The following is a 25,016-nucleotide window of genomic DNA, read 5'->3' as shown; positions in this document are numbered from 1 at the left end:
ATGGGATGTTGGCTGAAAAGCATTCAGATGAAGCCATTTAACGAACTGGCTTATGAGAAGATTCAAATACTGAAATGAAAAATTCGGGCTAACCTTGCCAGCTGTTTTCCAAAGAGTAGTCCACAAAATAAGATGGTGACAGGCATTACGTAAGATGAGATTCAACAGATTTCTTTACTGCGAATTTTTCAGTCTTTAAATTGTTACTATGTTTGATGGAAATTAAGAACTCTGGCGGTACAGACATCATTCATTGCCTTCCAAGCTTATCCGACAACGTAACATTTCTTTCTTTCTTTCCTTTTTTTTTTTTTTAAAGATTTTATTTATTTATTTGCTAGAGAGAGAGAGAGCGAGCACAGGCAGACAGAGCAGCAGGCAAAGGCAGAGACAGAGGGAGAAGCAGGCTCCCTGCCGAGCAAGGAGCCCAATGTGGGACTCAATCCCAGGACACTGGGATCATGACCTGGGCCGAAGGCAGCCACTTAACAAACTGAGCCACCCAGGCATCCCCAATGTAACATTTCTTGCCCCCCTAAATCACATCCAACCCAAATCATACCTCTCCTACTTGGGAAAGTGATGCTCATTATTCCTCATTTCCTTCCACTTGCATTTCCATTAAAATGGGCGATTTAACAAAGAAGTACACACTGTTAAGTAAACACCTTCAACCACCTAGGTAGACTCATTTGTTTTTAAAATTTAGTCAATCCTGCATTCAGGAACTAGAAGTTATTAAATACCGATTATATGCAAAGTACTCTAGGGACTGAAATGGTAAGATACTCTGTATCCTTCAGAAGTTTAAATTAAGACCCTGAAGTTCTAATTCTCATACTGTCCGTTTAACCAGTTCCAGTTTTCCCAGGGGAGCTGCAGGCGAGTAGGTCTCCTTACTTGTCTGTCTCAGGCGAGTAGGTCTCCACCGAGCTGAGAGAAGAGTTGCCATCATAGCCCCCACAGACGTAGATCTGTCCATCCAGCACGACCGTCCCCATGGCACTGAAAAAGACAGAGCTGTCATGTAGACGGGCCTCAGACCTCCTGGGCCAGCCTTGCACGCTGCCTGGAGATCCAGCTGCCCACCACAGCCTCTTTCTAGAGCAGACCCAAATCCCACGTGTGAGACTAAGTGTAGAACACAGGGGAAAGCAGCTGCTCTGCAGTGCCACCTGTTGGGGTTCCCTCGGGAGCCCTCTCCACCCTGGATGTATCTGAAACGTTCATCTTCTACTTCACTGTGCCCAAGGTCTCATTACAAAAGGTCCTCTCTCTCCTGCTCAAAAAGCCATCCTTGCCTCAACAACTATCAGTCAGTCCCTCCTGACCCCAGGCTGCCAGAGCAGCTTCTTTATCTCAGGCCTTGTCATCGTCGTGGTCACTCATTCACCCCTGGCGTCCCATGAGGCACTCAGGAGGCGTGCTGTCCTGGGCCCTAGAGTCACAGTGCCGAGCGAGCCAAAGCTCCTGTCCGCAGGGGCTCATTCTGGCGCCTGGGGGTGCTGGGAAGTCACCTGTCGCCTCTTTAACAAGTGGGGACCTCCTGGAAGACAGGGTCTCCCTCTGTGTGACTCTGACCATGCTTCATGTACTGCTTTGTACGGGACAGGCCTTCAATATGGGTTTGCTTTATTAGCCTGATTTTCCTATTTAATTCACTGCGAAGTTTGACAAATGTCTTTTCATGGCAGATGTGGCACTGACCGCCACTACTTTGTCCCTGTGGGTGACGCTATGCTCCCCTTGTGCACCGATGGAGGTCCTCTACATTCGCCATCCCCTCCCCCCAACCACACCTGCCAAGGAAGTGCCACCACCTTCACGGTACAGACGAGCAGCCACGGCTGGGGAGGCTGGCTCCTTCTCTGGGCTGCCCAGTGACAGGCATGCCTCGGATGAACATGAGCTCACTCCCACGCTGCCCACCGTGCCCCCCTCTTCCCAGATCAAAGACCCAGCAGTCTGGCATAATCAGAAAATCTGTTCTACACAATGCCTCAAGAGAAATTAGACATGTGTGCCAAGCTGCCCGATTCACTATTTTCAAATCTGATGCTGGAGAAGATTCAAAATGAATCTGGGTGGCTGACAAACAGGAAAATAAAATATGCCAGGTTTAACTGCCACCTTTCAAATGTTCACAGGAAACAAAGCTGATCCCCGTAATGTCCCTTCGAGTGACACCGTAAGAGACCCCCTCAACTGGCCCGGAAGAGGAAAAGGACTTTTGCCTCAGGCAAGGATGGTGGGAAGACCACAAATTCACTAGACACTGTCATGTGCTTCCAGAAGTGGACAGAAGGAACAACACAGTAGTTTAGCAACCATATGAGGGAGAAGAGTCATAGAACCGAGTGAGGTTAACTATCAACCGGGTGATAAAGCCAGTGTGAAGACGGAGGAGGCCTGCTTGGTCCACCAGAGGAAGCATGGCCTGGAACACTGCAGGCGAGGGGAAGGATGATGGCAGGAAGGAGCTTGTCACCACTAGCAGGACAGAGAGCCGTGTGGGACGGTAGGCAAGAAGTGACTCAGAACAGTTTTTGGCAGCCTGTAATTTCAAAGGGATGAAACGGAGCCGGGTCTTTGCTAATAAGAGGGCATTAACCACAGTGAGGGAAGGGGATGCCCGGAGGACTCTTCTCCCAGACAACACTCCAAACTCTGTGACATCAAAGCAAGGAAGTTGCCCAGAGCAGACACCCAGAGAAGAACGGGCTGCAGTAAAAGCAAAAAAGGCACTCATGGCTGGGGAAATGGAGCAATGAGTCATCCGAGGCCACAGAAGGCTGTGAGACGCCCAAGGACAGAAAAGGGAAGCACTGAGGTATGGGGAGGAAGGAACCGGGAGACTGTTAGCTCAGGGAGGAGCCGATCATGTATACAAATTTTTCTTCCCAAACAAACCTACTGTGACCCTTTGTGAATCTGGTCTTACCGGTACAAAGGCAGACTCCTCCCTGCTCAAGGCCACACACTAATATTGCAAAACATGGTATGTGCGCCTCCTGGCCTGACACTTCTTCCTCACCACACAGGCAGTCGCTTGATCTTACACTCACAACAACCAGAGCAGGGTCAGACAAAGGGGCCTATCAGGCAAATGCTTAGGCCACAGAATTTACAAAGCAGAAATGCCCTCAAAGAGCATCTGCCCCAGTCGTTTTCAAACTGCCCCTTTCAAAAACAACTCCTGTGACTTTCCCCCTAAAGTTGGGCATCTGTCACGGAAGCTTGACTCATGAGAGAGATGCAGAACTGTTCTGGTTACTGGGGTACGGACTGTCTCCTCCGTCAGCCCCGGAAGAGAGAGCTGAGCGCTGCTTGAAGCCGCTGACCCGGGGTGGCCCCACGGAGGGCAGAAGAACAGAAGACCCTGTCCAGTGATCCCTCCTACTCCAGAGCCCAGCTGTGCACATGCTCCCCACATGCCTGACGGAAGGAAGAGGCCGCCTGCCCCTTCAGCACTCAGAAGGCTGAATGGAGGTGCCATTCAAATGCCCTCCAACTCCTCTTCAGGAAATCTAGCAGGCAAGTGACAGAGGAGACAAGTATCTGGAGTGTGTTAAGAGACATAAATCCGGTCCACCTATGTGCTCACACCTGGCGGAGGGAGGAGGGGACTGAGAGAAGCACATTGCTATAGCGTGGGAGAAGCACGGGTGTGGCAGGGATCCAGGGGTGGGGGTGGGGCGAGAGTATAAGGGACAATGCCGCTCATGTCTTTTCATCACTAATAAAGTTAAACCCTCCTTACTCTCCAAGTTTCACCTGTAATCTTCCGGATGTTTCCATCCAGTTTCTTTCCCTTTTGGAAATCTACCATAACATATGTTTCAGTCCTTATCTGACACTTAAATAACAATACAACTTCTACATGTCTGTGTCTCCTCAACGGACAAGGCAAGGATTTTACTTTGGAGCAGATGGGGGCGAGCTCCGGGTAGGTGCTGGCAGTGGCTGGCCTAGCCACAGGAAACCGCCAGGCCAGCTTGTGTTTTCTATTACTCTGTGCCCCTGCCCGTCTAGCATGGCGCGCCCCAGATGCTCAGTGTGTGCGCTCGGGCTGCCCAAGTGGCTTCCAGAATACCTCCTCTTGCTATTCATGCTCCGCACTCTGGTCCACGTGTCCGTCTCTGGGTTGTAGACCTCCACGGTGCTCAGCCGCAGCTGGCCGTCATAACCCCCGATGGCATAGAGAAGCCCATTCACCACAGCCACACCGACGCGGCTGCGGGCTGTCGTCATGGGATGGCACTTCTCCCAGCGATTGGCAATGGGGTCGAACACTTCTACCACATTCAGGGAATCACCTGCATAAAAATTTGCTACTCAAATTAAAACAAATGAGACCACGTGTTTAGATCATAGCTGTTGGGCATTGATTACATGGAACGTTTGACTTGGCTCTATCGGCTCTCCCCACAGAAATGCTCAAGCCACATGGGCCCACTAAGACGCTTCAGCCGTGCTAACCTCAAACCGAATTCTTTAAGGAAAATCAGAATCAGACAGGAAGCGTTTAGTTTTAAGCCACAATAAGGTATTCCACCCGCTTAAGGCCAAAGTGGAAGGGAAATGGACACACTCTCCCCACAGTGCAGGGGGCATGCCCAGAGGGAAGAACCTGGGTTCCCCTGCTGCCTTCACTTATTAGCATGTGACCCTGGGCAAGTTGCTTTGTATCCCCATCTTCTACTCTCACATGCGACATGGAGATAATCTCTATGGCAGAGCTGTCGTCAGGATTAAATGGCAGAAAAGCACCTAACGTAGTTGTAGAACACATTACGTGCTCAACAAATGGTAGTTACAGTCAGCAGGAATGATGAGTCCAACCCTGACATTTACAACAGGGTGTTTTTTGGATCAAATAAAATCATCTCCTCCCTGTTCTATCCCACCGTGGGGCACTTCACACCTACCACACCCCAGCGTCTACCAGCTGAGGTCATCCCTTTTCCAGGACACATGGTCAACAAGCATAGGGTAAGCAGACTAGCACCCACCTCTCATTAACCTACAATTAAAAACAGAACTGCCCAGGACTGCCCACCACCTGCCCCCTCCATGAGCCTGGACTGACCCTGAGGAAAGGCCCGGCCTTCACGTGGGAAGTGACACCGCCCTTTGCCACCAACCGTGCCACCAAGATCCAGGAGTCCACAGTGCCCCTCCCTGTGTCTGGGTGTGCAGGAGGGCAGGGGGCCTCATGGGCTTGCCTGAGAACTTGGCTGGGTGAGCAGCCAAGAACATGCCGACTCTAAAGCCTGCATGCGCTGCACGGGAGGCAGCAGGTGGCGAGAAAGTGGGATTATGGGTAGGGGCAACCCTGTGTATTTGGAGAATTTCCCTTCTCATGGTGACAGGCTCAGTCTAACCCTAGATATCCATAGGACCAAATGTGACTCCCATCACAGGCAGCGGGTAACAGAGTTGGGTCTCAGACTGCACGCTCTCCAAGGCTGGTATTTGGCTCTGATACTCTGATTCAATGGTATTCACACCTGACACCCTTTCACTGCCCAGCATAGCAGCTGCCTCAATCAGGAGAGACCAGGGTGGCGACACATGGAGGAAGGGAGCCAGAGGACCAGGCTAGGTTGTTTGGTGCTTTTTCATCCAAAGTCCAAGACAGGGCCCTGCAAAGGGGAGCTGCAAGATACCTGCTGAGTTGAGGCCCCCCACGGCATAGATAAGGCCTGTGATGGACGTGCAGCAGCGAGGCCGAGTTCTGAAAGCCGGCAGGTGGGGCCGGCGCTCCGGCATGAGGTGATAGTCCTTGGCTTCGTCTACCAGGTCCCTGGAATAAGGTGCAGGATGTCACAAAGCCAGGTATCCTCCCCACATGGTCTACATTTGTATTTCCGAGTCTGGTCGCCCCACCCCCAACTGGAGGGGAAACATGCGAGGAGAAGCATTCTGGAAGGTTTGGTCTTGAACCCAGGTGAGTCCAGGCGGAAGCACAGCTCCTGAAACATCCTCAGAATCGGAGGGGCGAGATGAGCAGAGTAATCAGAGCGACTGTCTTCTAATAGGCACACACTGGCAGGAGAACAGGGTAGTGGCTACGACAGCTGGCGCTGGGGAGTTCGAGAAGCAGCCTGCATCCTGTCTGCCAAGACCCAGCTCTTCCTTCCTATCCCTCTGGCTCGCACCCCGCAAAGTGCCATTTCTCACCTAGACTGTGGCAGAAGCCGACTGCTGCTGACCGACTGCCCTGCCTCCAGCCCTGCCTCTCCATCCCACCCCCCACACTATCGCTCAAGCCGTCGAAGAACCTTCAATAGCTACCTGCTGCCTTCAGAATGAAGTTCAAACTCAACAGCCCTCTTGGACTGCTTATCACGGGGTCCCCCCACCTGCAGCCACACCACCCCCTCCTGCCATACGCCTTCATGTGGCTCGCACACAGACACCGACTTCCTCTGAACTCGCTGTGAATATGACAGGCTGTTTGGAGGAAGGTGAACACTTTCCTTTGCTGTTCTACTTTTATAATGACCCTCCCATATGGCTACTGCCTTCCTGGCTGTTTCGGGAGCCCTGCTATGCTACGTTGTCACTGATGTACCTTGGGTAAGTTTCCCCTGCTGGTAAACACCACCTCCCCCCGTGCCTATCACTATAGGCAGGCCCAAACCCACCTGAGGCCAGTGCACTAATGTTTACTAGAGACAACGAGGAGCCCCAGGGAGTCACCACTAAGTCAACTCCTGGAGATGCTAGAAGATCCTCAGGGAGTGCAGGGGAGGAGGCCCCTTCTGCCTCCATGCCCCCTCATGGAACATTTACTTGCCCAAGGGATTGACTTGGGCTCTTCCATGGTCTAGACCCAAGGCAGGTCAATCTGCGTGCCGTGAATTAGGACTGACCGTGTCAAATTCTTCTGCCCCTGAGCTGGGACACACACAGCCTAGGAGCCCAAGCCCCTTCTCCGCCTGGCCCCCTTGCCCCCGGCAGCGTCCTATGCGGGCCAGTCCTCACTCACCTGCACTTGTGGCAGCAACGCACCAGGTCATCCTGCTGCACGCGGTCTGACAGGAACTGGGGCCGGCAGAGGGGCAGGCGGATATTGGACAGCAGCTCAGGGAGGCACGGCCCCCTCTGCTCCCGGTCATATCTGACCCAGGCCAACGCAGCTTCAAAGACCTGCCGTGGCGGAAAGTGCAAGCCGTTTAGTAACCCCTCGCTCCTGGGGCCACGTCCCCGGGCCCCCAGTCTCAACCCCTGCACTCCCTCTACGGAGGCAGTCCCTCGGGCCCCTCCATCTTTCCTCCCACTTGTCTCCTGAAGTCACTGCTTCCTGCTTCCCCGTCTCCCCGTTTGGCCCAGCCTCTTGAAAGGCAAGCCTCAGTGGCTGTAACAGCTTCCCGGCTTTCATTACGTCTTCCTAATGGAAAGCTGCCAGGGGTTCCTTCCTCCTTTCTGCATGTCACCACACTGGCCGCTTGTCTTCGCTCCTCGGCCCTCTCCACCCTCTGCTCTCCTAGGCTGGCTACTTCTCTGTCCACACATACCCCTGCATTGTGAAGGCCCCTCAAATCCTCCTCTTCATCTAAACCCGCCCCCCTTTCCTTAAGGCCTGGTTCCAGATCGACGCACTCTGGAGCTTTCCCTAAGGGCTCCAGCCACAAGGGTACATCCCTCTAGAACCCTGGATCCAACGTATCACCAATAAGCGAGCTGCCCTGGGTCATGTTCATCAGTGGAAGAGCTTGGGACAGGGCTCGCTCTTGGGACAGGCTCTTCCCTGAACCTTATAGTGTCCACACGGCCACACTCGGGACACCCTTTTCTACTGTTCTTCGGATATTAGGGAAATGAGCTGACTAACCTCCCAACAGCTTGCCTCCTGGGACCTGGGGCTCCTCCCGCTGAAGCAGAGCTTCCCAGCAGGCCAGGACTCCACACGGCAAGCGTCCCGAGCTGCTCTGCCCGGGGCCTGGGTTAGGTTTTCCAGTGACCGGAGCAGCGGACGCCTTGCCGCAGACGAGCTCCCGGCGCCTGCAGGGGCAGGTCCAAGCATCTCACCCCCGCACCAGAGCCCTTCGCCGTCCAGTCCTGGCCACCCTCTGCTCCAAGTAACATCTACTTTGTCCTCTCCCGGCGCCTGCACCACACCTCTGCTGACCAAAGGGATTGCCCTTTGCTCCTCTCTGACTGCTAATACCCTGTGTTCTCCTTTATTCACTCTTCTTGAGAACCCCACAAGAGGTCTCCTTTGTCCTTCGAGGACCCTAGCCATTCAAACGCTTTGCCCCTTCCATCGGTTTCATTCTGCCGTGCTCCCCACTGCCTCCAACCCTTTCCCCTCCATAACTGATGTCAATGGGCCTCTGACGCTGCTCCGTCTCCCCCAACCTCGCGCTCAGGGCCCCTCTGGCCTGCTTCCTCCGTGCGGTCTCACCCAGCATGGGCTCTGCGGGTTCTGAGGTGGGTGCCCTCAGCACTCATGCTGTGCACCTTCCTCCCTTAATCACACCCATCTGGAAAAAGTCTCTTCCCTGGTGAGGTCCAGCTCCATAAGTGGACCCCACAGCAGCATATGCCGCTGCAGGAGCTGGCTGGTCCTTTCCTTTCCTTTTTATTTATTTATTTTTTAAAGTTTATCTATTCTTTTTAGTAATCTCTATGCCCAACATCGAGCTCAGACTCAAACCCCAGATCAAGAGCCAGCCAGGCACCCCCTGGTGGGTCCATTCTAACTTCGTGGCTGCTAATCTCATCAGGCCCTACTTCCCACCAAGCCCCTCTTCCTTTCCCTGGTGTCATCTATTTCCTCTCCTGCTCCCAGAGGGCTGGCTCATGCCTTTTCCTCTCCCCTCACATTTCTCACCCTCCTCCCGATCCTTATTCCCAGCTAAGAAAATAGACACGCAGCAGAAGAGAATGTCAGCAGGCTTTGCCAGCTTCTCCCTGTGCCCCTGGCTGTGGAGGTTCTCCCTTCCGCGGGGGTGGGCGGGAGTGGCTGGTGCTCCCAGCAGGGACACCCCTTAAGCCCTCGACTCAGCCTCCTCTTGCTTCCTCCAGGACGTCACGCCAGCAGCCATTCTCCCTTTCCTCCTATGTCACCGACTCTTCCCTCTCTTCTGGAAAATTCCCACCAGTAGTCAAATATACTGCCATTTCTCTCACCTTAAAAAACAAACCAATCCCTTCCAACTTCATATTCCTCCCCAGTAATTGCCCCAGTGCTCTGCTCCCCTTTAGAGGAAGACATTTAAAGAGTTATCTATGCTAATATCCAGTGGCAGCATTATTTCTAATAGTAAATATGGGAAATCACTGGAACTTCTAAGAATAAGGGGTGTGATGTTGATAAAATCCACTGAGGGGTGTCTGGGTGGCTCAATCAGTTAGGCATCTGCTTTTAGCTCAGGTCATGATCCCAGAGTCCCGGGCCTGAGCCCCACATCGGGCTCCCTGCTCAGCACGGAGTCTGCTTCTCCTTCTCCAACTCCCCCTGCTCATCCTCTCTCTCTCTCTCACTCAAATAAATAAATAAGATCTTTTTAAAAAAATCCACTGAATGTTAGACACTGAAATGGATATAAAGTGCTCATGAAACACGAACACAGTATAATGAAACAAACCCATAATAAACAAGCCGCACATGCATTATGGTCTTCATGAAAAAACAGAGAAGATTAGAGGGGCAGCCCCCACGTGCCCTGCACACGGCTACCGCGCTCTACACACCTGCTCCTCTGACTTCACGTTCAGCTCGTCCCGAGACACCAGCTCGAGCACGTCTTCCAAGGGCAGGGCCAGGAATTCTTCCGACATGGACACCTCCACGAAGTGCTGGTGGATGAAGCTGTTGGCCGCATCATACAGCACGGCGCACATCATGGTCTCGGCAAACTGGCGGACGCCCAGGCAATTTTTGGGGTGAAGACTTTTGCCATTAGAAAAGGGGAAAAAAAAAGTTAGAGGAAGAATGGTATCTTCGATCATTCTCAGGTTGGTTCTGGGGAGAGCTAAAGAATGCAGAAAACCCATCTTTGCTGTCTGGTTGGCCGCAAACTCCCTACACGATCCCAGGTACACTGCTCAGGGACTCAATTGTGAAGGTTTACAATGAAGACAGTTTTATCCTCACAGTGCCTGCCTCTGGGACCTCGTGCTCAGTGCATCTAGGGGGGATGAGCTCTCTGGGAAGTCCTGGGAAGCAGCTATGAAGACAACAGAAGAATATGCACTGGAAAACCTGTTTGCTTTCCCTTAGGTCATTGACATTCTTCTTCTTCTTTTTTAAGATCTTATTTATTTATTTGAAAGAGAGAGACAGACAGAGATGGTGAGAGAGAGCATGAGTGGGGAGGAGAGGGAGAAGCAGACTCCCGCCAAGCAGGGAGCCTGATAGGGTGCTCGATCCCAGGATCCCGAGATCATGACCTAAACCGAAGGCAGATGCTTAACCAACTGAGCCACCCAGGCGCCCCGGCCACTGATACTCTTGGTCGAACACCTACCTGTTCCCCAGGAGGGCACTGAAGTTGTAGAATGAGAGTTTATTGTTTTGTGTTTTTTTAAAAAATTTTTGAAGATTTTCTTTATTTATTTGACAGAAACAGAGAGAGCGAGCACAAGCAGGCAGAGAGGCAGACAGAGGGAGAGGAGAAACAGCCTCTCCGCTGAGCAGGGAGCCTGATACGGGGCTCGATCCCAGGACCCTGGGATCAAGACCTGAGCTGAAGGCTGCCACTTAACCTACTGAGCCACCCACGTACCCCTAGAGTAAGAGATTAAACCATGCAGAGAGATGACTTCTCTAACATCAGGATCCTTACATTCCATCTTCTGTCAACGGCAAGAAACTCTATGGGTCTAACAGGACACCTAGGAATGACAGCAGCATCTACCGCTCACTCAGCACCATCAGGGCACCCAGTACTTCTCCAGCCAGAACCTTTTCAACAGCGCTACAGAGCAATCATTATTTCCACTTTTAGATGGAAAACTGAGGCTCAGAGAAACTAAGAATGTGCTCCCAGTCCTCTCCAAGCAAGTGGTGGTGCGGAATGAATCCCGTATCCGTTCCCACGACTTGGAGACAGACCTGCCCTCGCTGGGGCCATCTGGGTATATTTGGGCCCTGCGTCCCACCAGGTGACATGGAGGGCTCCTCAAGCGTCCATAACAGCCTCACCTGGAAAAAGGTAAGGATAGCAGCTAGCCAGCTCCCACACCTGTGGCCACGCTTAAGCAAGAATGTGGCAAAAGCACTCAGCATGGTGTTTGACGTAAAGTCAGCTACTGTCTTAATTTTTTATCGTGGTTGTTTTTCTTACTACTATTGCATCTGACAAAATTTCAAATGCACCCAAATTGGTTCTGAAATCTTGGTGATAGCGGGAGACCCTGAGGATGGGGTTTTCTTGTTTTGACTTTGTGACTGATAATCTGTGGAGGGAGAGGGTGTTTATCGGATGGAAGGGGCCCAGGTTTTCATTATTAGACTGCCTGCTTTCCTTCCCTGCCATGTTGTTTGTTTATTTATTTTTATTTTTTATTTTTTATTTTTTTTATTTTTTTATTTTTTTTTAAGATTTTATTTATTTATTTGACAGACAGAAATCACAAGTAGATGGAGAGGCAGGCAGAGAGAGAGAGGGAAGCAGGCTCCCTGCTGAGCAGAGAGCCCGATGCGGGCCTCGATCCCAGGACCCTGAGATCATGACCTGAGCTGAAGGCAGCGGCTTAACCCACTGAGCCACCCAGGCGCCCTGTTTATTTATTTTTAAAGATTTGACAGAGAGAGAAAGAGAGCATGCTAGCACAAGCAGGGGGAGTGGCAGGGAGAGGGAGAAGCAGACTTCCCACCCAGCAGAGAGCCTGAGGTGGTTGATCCTAGGACGTCAAGATCATGACCTGAGCCTGAAGGCAGTCACTTAACCGACTGAGCCACCCAGGTGCCTCACCCCGCCACACTGCTTAAAGTAACAGGCAGAGTTATATTCGCTAGTCAACAGTCACCACTCTCCCCCAGCTGCAGAGTCTCTGAAGGGCTGAGTCGCTCAGGAGCCCGCCTTTGGGATAATCTAAATTCCACAAGCTATTGCTTCCCTTCCAGCCTGAACTGGTTTGGTCCAGTTCTTTGGAAATCTGTGTGCATTTCCACAAAGGCCAGGAAGCATGAGCACTGACTAACACCTAGGCAAGGCCGCTGAGCCAGTGAGGAACACAGGGCTCAAGGTCAGAAGGTCAGCTCAGTCATCAAATACCACCCTTCTCCTGGAGCACTTACAGGGACTGAATGAGACTGGTTTAAAGGCCTTAACACACATATGGCCGAGGTGAGTCTCCACCTTCCCTGGGCCTCTACACCACGTGCTTCGCTGACCCCAGCCACAGCAACATCAGCTCAAGAGGAGGCTTCAGTGCTATGGACTGGGAACTGGTTAGAGTCCAGAGCCGTGGGGAAAGATGGCCAAGTAGCTGCCTGGTGCACATTTCCATCTGCTCCCTCTCAGGTTAGGACTCCTGTACCTCGCCTTTGGCTCTCTAATAAGGAGAGCAAAACCCACCTTCAACTGAACTGGGCTTTCATGTTGATGAGATGTGAGAAGCTGCATGTGAGGCAGCTGGTGGGGAAGGAGAGGGCCCCATTCAGGAGCAGGAGGAAGAGAAGGGGGAAAATGAACCCCAAGGGCGGAGACAGACCCCCATCTTTCATTAGCCACCTCACAACCAGCAACCACCTTCCTTGCAGCACAGCTTGACTCTGTTAGCAGTAAGAGGTAATGCTTTATCAGAGGCAGGAAGCAGTGACCTGAATTAAGTAAGTTACTGGCTTGGTTCACTGATGCATCCGAGGTTCTGATTCAATTCTGAGAGAAGAGTTTTGGAGAATACATAGCTCCAGTGCTCACCTAAAAACAAGGAGGCCCATACATCTGAACACTTGGAAAGGGACCATAAGAAAAAAAAAAAAATCAACTCCAACCTCATGGACAACTCTGACAGCTTTACAGCTTCTCTGTGCTCTGGGAAATCCTGTCTTTCCCACTATTGCTCAGAACGGTTTCTCTCAAGTCGTTAGTAATCACAGCTTGACAATGAAGGGCCCACATGCTTATCTTTGAATAGGGGCACATGGGATGGGGACAGGTGGGGTGGGGGCCCTAACACACTCTGCAGCCGGGCTCAGGGAGAACCACCCCAAGGAACAGAGGAAGTGATGGTAACTACTGGAAGGAAAACAGAAAGCAGGTCAAGTCTCTGGGGCCTGTGGGAAGGAATGAAGACAGGAATAAGGTGTGAAGTGAGGCTTCAGAAGGGATCTTGCAGGGCTGAATGGGAAAATGTCAAGGACAGACTCATAATGTCAGGCTTTGTGCTTAAGTGCGTCTTCCTAAAATGTCACTGATGCATGTAAAAACTCCACTGGTCTAAAAATCAATTTTCTAAGCACGTTTTGGTTGACACTGCTTTGTAACAAAAGCTGGGTCCAGTGTTGAGTGATGACCTCGAAAGCCCCTAGGTGGAGCTGTTGTCCCCTTGTGAGAGTGGCCAACTGCATCCTTTCCAGAATGCCGACTTAATCATTCTGAGCTCTGTGGGGACAGAGAGACAAACCAAGACTGGTCTACATCCTTAAGCAGCTCACGAGTGAGTAGGAGAGCCAGGGTGCCTCATACCCCCACATGCATCGTCCAGCCTGACCCAGAAGCCATCCCAGCACAGGGTCAAGGCAGGCTCTGGGGCTATGCTGTCTTTATGTGGTCTCATCTGTAAAACCTGAAACAAGACTACCTATCTCACGATGAAACCACTCACCCTGCACCCAGCAGAGACTGCCCCGTGTGCTAAGCATCATACCCACGGTTTTTAAGACTAGCTGCACACACAGCAGTGCTCGGTGATGTCCATGAGCATCATGGGAGCAGGATAGGGACAGCAGGTGGGGTCCACAGAGCTGATAAGGGAGCTGGACTGATGGAGCTGGACCGGGACAGGGAAACATCAGCTCTAAGAAGAAATGAGGTTCAGGAGGGCAGATCTGAGACAAGAAAAATGCTGGTCTTCAGGCCAGGGACCCTCGGATCACAGAAGCTCAGGTGGAGGCCGGGCCTCAGAGAGCACCACAGACAGAGACTGTGAAGCCCAGCACTACCCTGCACCCCCACGTCTCTAGTGGTTAAGGGGCAGCTTTGACCTCATGGCTAAGAGCTCTCCCTCTTCAGGGGGAAAAAGAGCCTTCTTATCAGCTCAGTCATCAAAGGGGCATTGCTGAATGCTGGACCTAGGTAGGGATATACTACGTGGTCCTTACCCTAAAAGAGCACAGAGTGACTGCTTCCAGAAGATTTAGGGGGACAGAGTTCCAGAAGGTGAAATTTGGGTGGCTCTCTAAAGAGCTGAAGGAAAAAGAAGTCAAGATATTCAAGGAGGGGAACGGATCCACACAAAGGAGATGGGCTATGGAAGAGTGAGCAGCACAGAATCCGTCGGTTTGGTGAGAACAGCCAGCTAAGTCCGCTCCTGGTCAGACTGGAGGACCAGAAGAAGAGGTACATGTCAGGCCAGGAGAGGGCAGAGGCAGGGGTCCATAAATATGTTCCTTAAAGGTTCACCCCAAAGAACCGGGCACCGCTCGGCTGCGATCTGAAGAGTCAGCTCTCAGGCTCACTCCCTCACGGAGCGAGTTGGCAGGGGCTTCCAGGACTGACCTGGGTGCGCTCCCTGCCATGGGCCGGGTGCGGGGCCTCACCGTTCTCGGAGGAATGTGCAGCAGGCGTCCTTGATGCTCTGCAGCTGCAGGAAGCTCGCGCCCATCAGCAAAGACTGCACGTTCTGCTGGTCAATGGCAAGGTGGCCGTTGTAGGCGAAGTTGATCAGAGCCTCCAGGGCGCTAGAGAAAAGAGGAAAGAGCCGCTTCAGAGACTCTGGCCCTCGCTGAGCTGACATGCCTACCTGGGGAATGTGTGGGCCCTGCTCTAACATCCACTGAGTGCCCAGGCCCTTCGAGAATCTGACAGGAATAATGACTTCCCCAGAGCCGAAGACTCATTCTACTTCTTAAGCCATCTTCATTGCCCAAATAATCTTATTACAGAAAATTCTAAAATGAGAAAGCAAGTACCCACAATCTCACTACTGAATGAGTCAACCGTGGTTACTTTCTTGGGTTCATTCATTATTTGCCTGCATGCACAAATGGTACGCAGATAATCACACAATACTTATTGAGTCCTTTCCCATGCTGCTACGCTGTCTTCACATTTATCATTTTTAGTGGCTGCTATACAGTATTTCAACATGTAAACACGCCCTAATTTATTTCCTTTACAGGTAGGCCTCGTAGCTAGCAACTTCTTACTGCCGTCATAAATAGTGTTTTTATTATTTCTTTGGGATACATTTCCAGAATGAGAGGCCGACAAATTTTTCTGCCTTTGAATTCCCACTGGAAAAGAACTCCCAGTTCCGTCTCGGCTGTATGTGGTCTGGCCCCTCTCCGGCTCTGACCTCAACGCCTTCCACTCCTAGCCCTCACTCTAGACCAACATGCCGAATACATTCTCACCGCAGGGTCTCTGTACCGTCTGCTCCGTCTGGAGGGCTCTGTCACCAGGCGGCTCACTCCCTCACTTTAATGAAGGTCTCGGCTCAAATGTCACCTCATCACAGAGGCCTTCCTTTATCACCCTGGAATAGCACAGACCTCCACCATCATTCACTTTACTTTTCTCAACCTGGTCTCATTTGCCAGCCCTATCCTGCACATGTGCGGTTATGGTTATAGCCCGATCCCCAGGACTAGAGGCACACTCAGAGGCACTGTTTTCTCTGTGCTATAGCTCAGTGCTTACAGCCGCACACATGACAGGTGCTCAGTCTACCTCTGAAAAATGAAGCACTTGGACTGTGCATAACGATGAGCACAGCTCCTTCAGACACAGACCTCAGAGAAGAGAGCGCACAAGTGTCCTTGCAGACCTCCTTCTGCGTCTTTCCTTAGAAGTAGCTGGCCTGAGATTTCTGCCTTGCAGTGGGGATATAAAATGCCTCCACGTGCTGAGGCAGGTCACTGCAATCATCCAGAGGTTACTACAGTTTCCCAGCTCCTTCACCCCCAGTTCCCACCATGGTGAGATTAAGAAGGCAGCAAACAAATGACAGGTTACTGGCTGATGTCACGGAATCATTGCTTTATTGTTTCTCCTCCAACAAGAATGTCATTGCCCTGAGTCACCCTGGGTGTCTCGTCGGCTACTGCATTCCCAGACCTCCGAACAGTGCCAGGCACATAAGTAGGGGTACAGCAGACCCTTGGATAGAGCCTAGGTTATAAACATACAGCCTCAGTTCATAGACTTGCCACAAAATCAAACACAGAATCAGTCACATAAACATCCTTCTCCCTTTCAAGGCCCCAAAAGGCATACTATGAAATATGTTTATATAAAGTCTTCATACAGTAATTAGCAAGGTATTTCCACGAACAGCATCCATTAGTAAGTGACTTTGCATGTCAGGACAACGTTAAGTAAGTGCCTGATGACATGATTTCAGCGGTTATGGTATTGCCTCCTGCCTCTAAAATTCATCTAGGGCAGACTATCTCAGCTTTGGCAGCACTGATGTTTGGGGCCTGGAACTGCCTGCTAGGGAGGGCTGTCTTGGACACTGAAAGGCATTTAGATGAGATAACTTTTGGGCTTCCCCTCTTTGGGCTTCAATTTTCTCAACCATTCAATAACCACGATTTTGCCATTTTCTGAATCTGTGTTATCCCATATAGCAGCTACGAGCCATACACGGCAATTTCAAATTAAGCTAAAGTTAATTTTAAAATTAAGTAAAATGTAGAATTCATTTATTTAATCCCACTAGTTAAAATTCAAATGCTCAGTAGCTACATATAGCTACATATAGTGGTCACCATTCTGGAGAGTAAAAATGCAACATTCCCATCAGTGCCGGAAGTTCTAATGGCCAACACTGTATGAGACAGCTGGGGAGAATACAGAATGAAGACCCTCGTTTGGAAAACTATTTCATCAGCTAGAACGGTTAGCACAGAAAAGGGCAAAGGATAACGTCTCACCCCATTTGTACCCAGTCCTCGTTATAAAAAAATATCTTGGTGCTAGCTCCTATTAAACGTGTCGCTCCAACAGTGCTATGTCCCGCCACGGGCCCGCCAACAGCATCATGCACGGGGCTGAAGCTGAGCCTGGGAACCTGAAGACCGAGAGACCCAGTGGAGAAGCTGAGTACCTGGGGTCCATTCCTTGCATTACAATCTCGTCCTGCTTGCACTCCATCATGTCATTTGTAAACATAGCGTGGAAGTACGGGATAGAAGCTGCCAAGACGATCCGGTGGGCACTAAATTTGTGGTCTCCAATCTGTGGGCAAAGAGAAATACAAAGAGAGATACTGAGTATTGCAAATACAAAACCTGACCGGCCCTTTGCCCCGCTAAGCCCCTGCCTGTCGCAATGGCACCAGAGGCATCCCAGTACATGACAGCTGAGCTGATCAGTTCCACATACTCGGTGACAGGGGAAGAATGCAAACAACACAGTTTCATGGGCGTTAAAATGGTTAAAAAAAAAAAAAAAGAAAAAGAAAGAAAGCCCGAATGCTTCCACTGCTAGTTTTTACTTATATGCAGTCTCACTGCCCTATTCCTGACTCCCCACCAACTCAGAGACCTGACATCTCTAACACATGATCCCAATCCCAGTTTTATTAAAGGCAGATGGAGGAGACAAACTGTCCATGAGCCCAGGAACTCCTGACAGTAGGCTCCTCCAGAAGAGTAAATACACAGTGACAGGAAGAAAAAGAAGAAACAAGACCAGACTTGAATAGGGGCACTGAAGGACAGAGCGGGCATGGTGGGCACAAGTGTTGGGGGGTCCGGGGTCAACAACCGGGCTGCGGGCTGCTACAAGGAGGCCAGAGTTCCTCTTAGGAAAATGGCCCCAGCAGCAAGCAGCTCAAATGACTGGTACTGTGTACTACTGGTGCCCCACACACGCACAGTCCACAGGTCTCAGGTCACATGGGGACAGAGGCAGATTCCCTCCAACTTGTATCGAACCCTCCCAACAGACACATACTTAGCCTGGGGAGTCCCATAATGTGCTTTCCAACTGTCTGCCAAAAGGATAGTCCTTTTAACAAGCTTTGCCATTTATAGCTTCCAGCCATGTAAACATTTCCACTTAAGAACTTTCTAGTCTTCAGAAAGAACAAAACAGTCTCCTTCCACCCCCCAGATTCCACATTAGTAAAATGCCAGAGCACCTCACTACCTGATACCAGCTCTTCTTGGTCACATTTACTCAAGGATTCTAGTTCAGGTCCTGTCACTAAGGTCTCTTTTTCATCACTTTCTGATTATTATCTGTAAGCTGTCCTTCAAGATCACACAATCTTTCAAATACCAAAGGCTCGATGAAGACTGACTCAGATTCGATGAGTTCCTCACAAAATCCATGTGTGGCTCATCTACCGGTGTTGGGGACATGAAATGGCTGTGTGCTTTGGAGGTTTTCATAATTAAAAAAAAAATCATAGTAAAACACAGAACTATTTCTTAAAGTTGTTCCACTAAGTTTCTAAAACCAGCAGTTTCCCTGATTGCTGCTCTCAGGGGCCACCTCTTTCTTCTGGTATATATCTCCACCTTTCTTTCTTTCCTTTTTTTTTCTTTTTTAATGAGATTTATTTATCTCTTTGAGAGGGAGAGTGAGCATGAGTAAGCAGGGGGAGGAAGGCGAAGGGGCAGAGGGAGAGAATCTTCAAGCTGACTCCCTGCGGTGGGCAGAGCTTCATCCCATGACTCTGAGATCACGACTTGAGCCAAAATCAAGAGCTGGAGGCTTAATCGACTGAGGCACACGTGCATCCCCATCTCCATCTTTCTAAGCAATGTGCCTAGAATAGTAGTTCTTGAATTTTCACTTCTGGTTATGACTTGTGGTAGCATGTCTCCAAAGAGCCCTGAATGATCCCTGCCTCCTGGCCCTCACCCCACTGGGCGATCCCCTTGCACACTGTCTCGGGGTTGGTCAGTGCGGCTGACAGAATACACAGAAGTGATGGTGTCACTTGAATGCATGTTACATTCGTGGCTGGGTCATAAAAGGCACTGCATGGGGCGCCTGGGTGGCTCAGTCGGTTTAGCATCTGCCTTCGGCTCAGGTCATGATCCCAGGGTCCTGGGACTGAGTCCCACATCAGGCTCCCTGCTCAGTGGGAAGCCTGCTTCTCCCTCTGCCTCTTTCCTCTGCTCGTGCTCTCTTGGTCCCCGTCTCAATCTCTCTCGAATAAGTAAATAAAATCTTTAAAATAAGTAAATAAATACACAGGCAACTGCACATTCCTTTTACTGTCTCTCCCAGATCACTCGCTCTTGGGGGAGCCAGAAAACAACATAACCTGAGGAGAGCCATGTGAAAAGGAACTGAGGCTTCTTCCTACCGCTACCTGAGTGAGCCTAGAAGAGGCCCCTCCAGCTCTAGTCAAGCCTTCAGATGAATGTAGCCCAAGGTGGCACTCAGACTGCAGGCTACTTCTGAAGTCAGAAGCTGTGAGATAATAAATATTAATTGTTTTAAGTCACTAAGTTTTGGAGTAATTTTTGGTTAGACAGCAAAAGATAACTATTATATTAGCTACTTAATTTCTGTGATGGAAGATCAGGATTTTGTTCTAACATTCTCTTCACATAAAACTCCACTTACTTCCTCTGTCTTTCCAATATAATTATGTCTGCATTTGGTTAAATTAAGGGTTGCATTATTAGGTCTATGTGAATATTATTTGTAGCCAAGCCATGATGTATGCTATGATTACATTTCTTTTCTTGTATAATTTTTTCCCCTGGAGATAAAAAGGAAGTATAGAACTCCTTTTAATACATTCAATCCGGCACCCTAGCAGTATGTTCCTGGTTGTCCTGGAGGCATCCCTACCAGAACTCTGTCCTTATAGGAATCCCTTTCACTTCATCTACACTAAAACCCGTTTCCTGAAGCCCATTGAGTCCTCTTCTTGATTTATTCCCTGTTCTGATGAAAAGCATCTTCTAGCAGAGCTGCCTAAGAAAAGGTATCCTACAAACTGTTTTTACTCACAGCACTCTGACACACAAAAACCAATTTTCCAACTCTCCAGACACCAATTGGTATCCTTATAATTCGAATCTAGCATGAACTACTTGGAGTTAGTGCAGGTTAAGGGCTCAGTCTCACAAGACCACCCCTGCTTCAGACACCAACTGCAAGCCTGAGCCACTTGTACTACTGAGCAATTGGCTATAAAGTCAGGGAAGGGGTGGGGATAAGAGTATTCCCCACAACTCCCTCCTCAGGTGTGATAATTTGGTAAAATGGCTCAATGAACTTCAGGGAAAATAGTTTACTTACTGTTACTGGTTTATCACAAAGGATACAAAAGAACAGGCAGCTAAAGAGGTACATAGGGCAGGGTCTAGAAGGGTCCTGAGCACAGGATCTTCTGTCCCTGTGGAACTGAGGTGTGCCACCCTCCCCACTCGTGGCTATGTTCACCAACCTGGAAGCTCCCCAGAGGTCAAAGGGTGGGACTGAAGTTCCAACCCTCTAATCACATGGTTGCCCCCTCTGGCAACCACCCTTATCCTGAAGTTTTCCAGGGGTCCACAGAGAGTCACCTTATTAGCATAAACTCAGGTGTGGTTGAAAGAGGTTTGTTATGAAAAACAAAGAAGGCACCTCTCACTCAGGAAATTCCAAGGGTTTTAGAAGCTCTTTTGTCGGGAACTGGGAACAAAGACCAAATATTATAATAAAAGATGCTCTTATCACCCCTACCACTCAGGAAATTCCAAGGGTTTTAGAAGTTCTGTGCCAGGAACCAGGGAAAAAAACCAAATACATATTTTTTTTCCCTCAAAGAACTGTTTTGTGCTTTGTTCTTCTTTTTTTTTTTTTTTTAGATTTTATTTATTTGAGAGAGAGAGAGGTGCATGCACGCACAAGCAGAGGGTAGGGGCAGAGGCGGAGGGACAGCAGGCTCCCCGCTGAGCAGGGGATCACAGCCTGAGCTAAAGGCAGGAGATCACCTGTATGAGCCACCCGGGTGTCCTCCAAATACATTCTTACTGTAACACACAATCAAAAGGCATATACACAATATGTCTGAAAATGTCTTTGTTAGCCTTCAACCTGGATGATAGTTTAGCTGGCTATAAAATTCTAAGTTGGGGGATAGTTCTTATATCAGAATTCTGAGGTATTACTCTACTGTCTTCTACTTTGCTGCTTTTGAGAAATTTAATGCCGTTCTGAACATTAACACTTAGTATGTGACTGTTCTCTCTAGAAGCTTCTAGTGCTTTCTCTTTATCTTTATCTTCAGAGTTCTGAACTCTCATGGGGTAATACCTTCATTCACGGGGTAATACTTTCATTCATTGTGCTGTCTCAACCTATAGACTTTATTTTAGTTCTGGGAATGCTTTTCCATCTTATTTCTTTGATAATTTCCTCCTCTCTATTGTCTATTTTTTCTCTTCTGAAATTTCCATGAGTCAGGTGTTAGGCCTCTTGGAACAATCTTGCATTTTTTCACCTGTTCCCCATTTCCCACCTCTTATTGGGTCTATCTCCTGGGATTCTTCAACTTTATCTTTCAATATCTCTGTGTTGTAGCTTTTTATAAGGCTATGGTATTTTTAACTTCCAAGAGGTCCTTCTTGTTTTCTGAAGGTGTCCCACCCCACTTTTTATTGAAAGACTCTTATTTCTCTTTCATGGATGCTGTATTTTCTCTAACCTCTCTCAAGATATTATTTTTTTTTTCCTTTTTCTCCTCCTCCTCCTTGGTTTTTCGTTCCTCTGAGTTCCTTTTCCTGAGTTTCCTGAGTTCCTGAGTTTCCTTTTCCTCTGGGTTCCTTCCCCCACATTTGTTTTTGTCAAGATATTACAGTTAAATTTTTTCATCTTTTTCTCCTTCTCCCTGCTTTTACTGTTTCCTCTGAGTTCTTTTTCCCCATTTGTTTTAGTCTCTGTCTTTTATTCTAGCGGCTCGCTTTAAATGCCTTGTGACACTTGGCTATCTGTTCATATTTTTAGAAGTTGAAAGTTTTTGAGGGGGTGGCTAGGCTCATCAACTTGTGGACTTCACATCAGGGTGATCAAGCAAGAACCTGCCATTTTGCTGAGGACTGCTGAAAGCAGTATCTTTGGGACTTTTTCTCTGGGGCACACTTATCAGAGACAGATCTTCCAATCTCTTGCATGGGAGTGCCTGCCTGTAGGTATTCTGGAAACTGGGTGAGAGAGGGGGATGGTCCTTCCATTCACTATTTAGACTTTGCCTTAAAGCCCTTAAGTTCTGCTCCATAGTCTATTTCCTCTCTTCTATGCTTGGTATACCCTCGGTTCAATATGGAAGACTAAAACTCCTGTCTCCTGGCAAAGTGGGGGAGGAGCTGTAGGCAACTAATTGCTTTTCACACAGACTTTCAACTAATCTTCCTGTTTTCAGTATTTTGCTTCTCCAATTTTGGAGTTATTCCAGGGTTCTGCATTATAAGTCCTCTTTCTTCTTTATTTCTCCCCCAGCAGGCACTTTCAGTTCCTCTGGCCCTCAAAGTTCATCACACTTCAGACTTTCTGGCTTCAACATTCTATTGATCTATCATTTGCTGACATCTCCTCTCCCTCTTACTATCATTTTAATGGCACAGGGCTTAAAATGTGTGTTCGATTAGTTGTGTTAAATTGTCATGCATTTATTTTTCATCTGGAAAGGAGAAGACAAAAGAACAAACTATACATGCATAAACTAGGTGACCTGGTTTCCCCAAAAAGCTCAGCTAAAGAGAGGGCAGACCTATCTTGGGATATGCTAGCCAGATTACAACTGGATTCTGCATTCTGTTAAAGGGAAGAACAAATTTGTCTTTATCTACAAGAGGGAGACCAAGGTAGGAAAAGGTCTGGAAGCTACATCTTAAGAGGAATGGTTAAGGAGAGCTTATTTGTAAAATGTAATGGGGGAGGGGAGATACAGTAGCTGTCCTCAAACCCTAAAAGGGTCATCACATGGATGAGGGCAGATCTAGATGTGATAGGGGGGCAGACTTTAGTTTATTATAAAGATTAAGAAGAACCTGTCATCTAAGAATGTTTAGGGATGTCCTTTACAGTTCCAAAACTATTAAGGGACCTACCAATTCTATAATCCTAGGATATCACATTTTTGTGAAAAGTTTAAAAAAAAAACAAATACTGGGGCGCCTGGGTGGGTCAGTGGGTTAAAGCCTCTGCCTTCGGCTCGGGTCATGTTCCCAGGGTCCTGGGATCGAGCCCCGCATCATATAGAGCCCCGCATCGCATCGGGTTCTCTGTTCAGCAGGGAGCCTGCTCCCTCTCTCTCTCTGCCTGCCTCTCTGCTTACTTGTGACCTCTGTCAAATAAATAAATAAAATAAAAACAAAATAAAAAAAAATTAAAAAACCCAAATACTCTCATTTATAATCTCAGTTTAAAAAGTCACTCAAAAAAGATGATCATTTATTGAGTTCTTTTTTTCCTAAGTATCCATTATGCATTCTTTTCTCATTTTAGTCCTCATGGCAACCTTCTACATTAAGTAGCTGCTGTGAATTTTGTTTTGTAGAAGAAGAAATCAAGATTTTGAAGTTACATAACTTGCCTTTTATGTGAAAGAGAAGGATTTATGCTTGAGCTGTTTACTAGTGAAGCTTGAGAGGGATCCAGTAAATAACACGCCTCCTCCCTGCTCAAGTTCTCAGCCAATTGGGAAATTTTTGAAATAATAAAAAACCTACACACGATAAAAATTATACAGAATTAAATACACACATATACGCCAGTGAATAAAAGTAAAGCTGGGGAAATCTGAATAAGAGTGGTGGATTAAATTAGTATCAATACCCTAGTTGTGATGTTGTACTACAGTTTTATAAGCCATTACCATGGGGGAAACTGGGCAAAGGGTACACAGGCTCTCACTGCTATTATTTCAAATAACTACATGTGAATCTACAAATTATCTCAAAGTAAAAAGTTCACTTAAAAAAAGGGACAGGGGCCCCTGGGTGGCACAGTTGGTTGAGCATCTGACTCTTGGTTTCGGCCCAGGTAGCAATTTCAGGGTTGTGAGATTAAGACCCGTAATCAAAGCAGAGTCTGCTTTGAGATTCTCTCTCTCTCTCTCTCTCTCTGCTCCTCTCACTTGTATGTTCTCTCTCTCTCTCTCTCTCAAAATAAATAAATAATTAAATAAATCTTTAAAAAAACACAGATAAATAAAAAATAAACTAAAAGGGGGACCAAGAAAATGGGAAATAGAAACATTCTTTTATTACTGATTAAATACTATAAATTATGACCTACATAGGAGGACACGTGTGGTCCCTATTTTAACATCTTGAATTACACAGGCTCATGCAAAGGCTACTTTCTCCAGTAATAGATCTGCAATTATACTGTTACCTCAAATCTCCTCAATTCTCCATTCCTAAGGTGGCAAAGAAATGTGAAATGATGCAACAGAATTTACAGAAAAATAATTAATGAGCAACATATAATCGGCTGCTCAGAAAGGGCAATACTACTTGGAACACATCCCTACCTTTAATCACATTCTGCTATGTCCACCCTCAGACAATACCTGTTATAAAAGTATTACCCTTAGAATGGAATCAGACCGTACATTTCAAGTATTGGAAAGAGTCAGGTACCAAGTCCAAGCTAGGGCAGAAGGAAAGAAGTGAATCTGGTATAATGAAACACTTTGAGCTGAACAAGTTCAACTCATGACCACATACAGAAGCTGCCTGGGCTGGATCAGGGCATCAGGTCTCTGTGCACGCGGCAGATACCTGGTGCCTGTGCTCACACTGCCACTTTGTAAGCATTGTGTACCAGCACCAGCCACTTAACCACTGGGGGACGATATGCAATGACTAGCCTCTACAAAGCAAATTAGGGGCAATCACAGGACTTCCTGGGTACATAAACACCTCCAAA

General features: G+C 48.5%; 1 protein-coding gene across 3 annotated transcripts in view; it reads right to left on the bottom strand.

The window, feature by feature from the left end:
- The window catches only part of KLHL18 (kelch like family member 18), a 54,253-nt gene that overhangs the window by 5,487 nt on the left and 23,750 nt on the right, over window positions 1-25,016 (bottom strand). For 2 of the 3 annotated variants that reach the window (XM_032318059.1, XM_032318066.1), the window contains 7 exons: window positions 17,236-17,366; window positions 14,723-14,863; window positions 9,706-9,904; window positions 6,995-7,155; window positions 5,670-5,806; window positions 4,094-4,331; window positions 901-1,005 (listed from right to left, as the gene is read on the bottom strand). In XM_032318059.1, the coding sequence (XP_032173950.1) occupies window positions 901-1,005; window positions 4,094-4,331; window positions 5,670-5,806; window positions 6,995-7,155; window positions 9,706-9,904; window positions 14,723-14,863; window positions 17,236-17,366 (1,112 nt within the window). The remainder of the gene's footprint in view (window positions 1-900; window positions 1,006-4,093; window positions 4,332-5,669; window positions 5,807-6,994; window positions 7,156-9,705; window positions 9,905-14,722; window positions 14,864-17,235; window positions 17,367-25,016) is intronic. The other variant, XM_032318076.1, reaches the window with a different exon arrangement.

Source organism: Mustela erminea, chromosome 1 (assembly GCF_009829155.1).
Source record: "Mustela erminea isolate mMusErm1 chromosome 1, mMusErm1.Pri, whole genome shotgun sequence".
Taxonomy (NCBI): domain Eukaryota; kingdom Metazoa; phylum Chordata; class Mammalia; order Carnivora; family Mustelidae; genus Mustela; species Mustela erminea.
The sequence above is the reverse complement of the archived record's forward strand: the minus strand, read 5'-3'. Positions and strand labels throughout refer to the sequence as shown.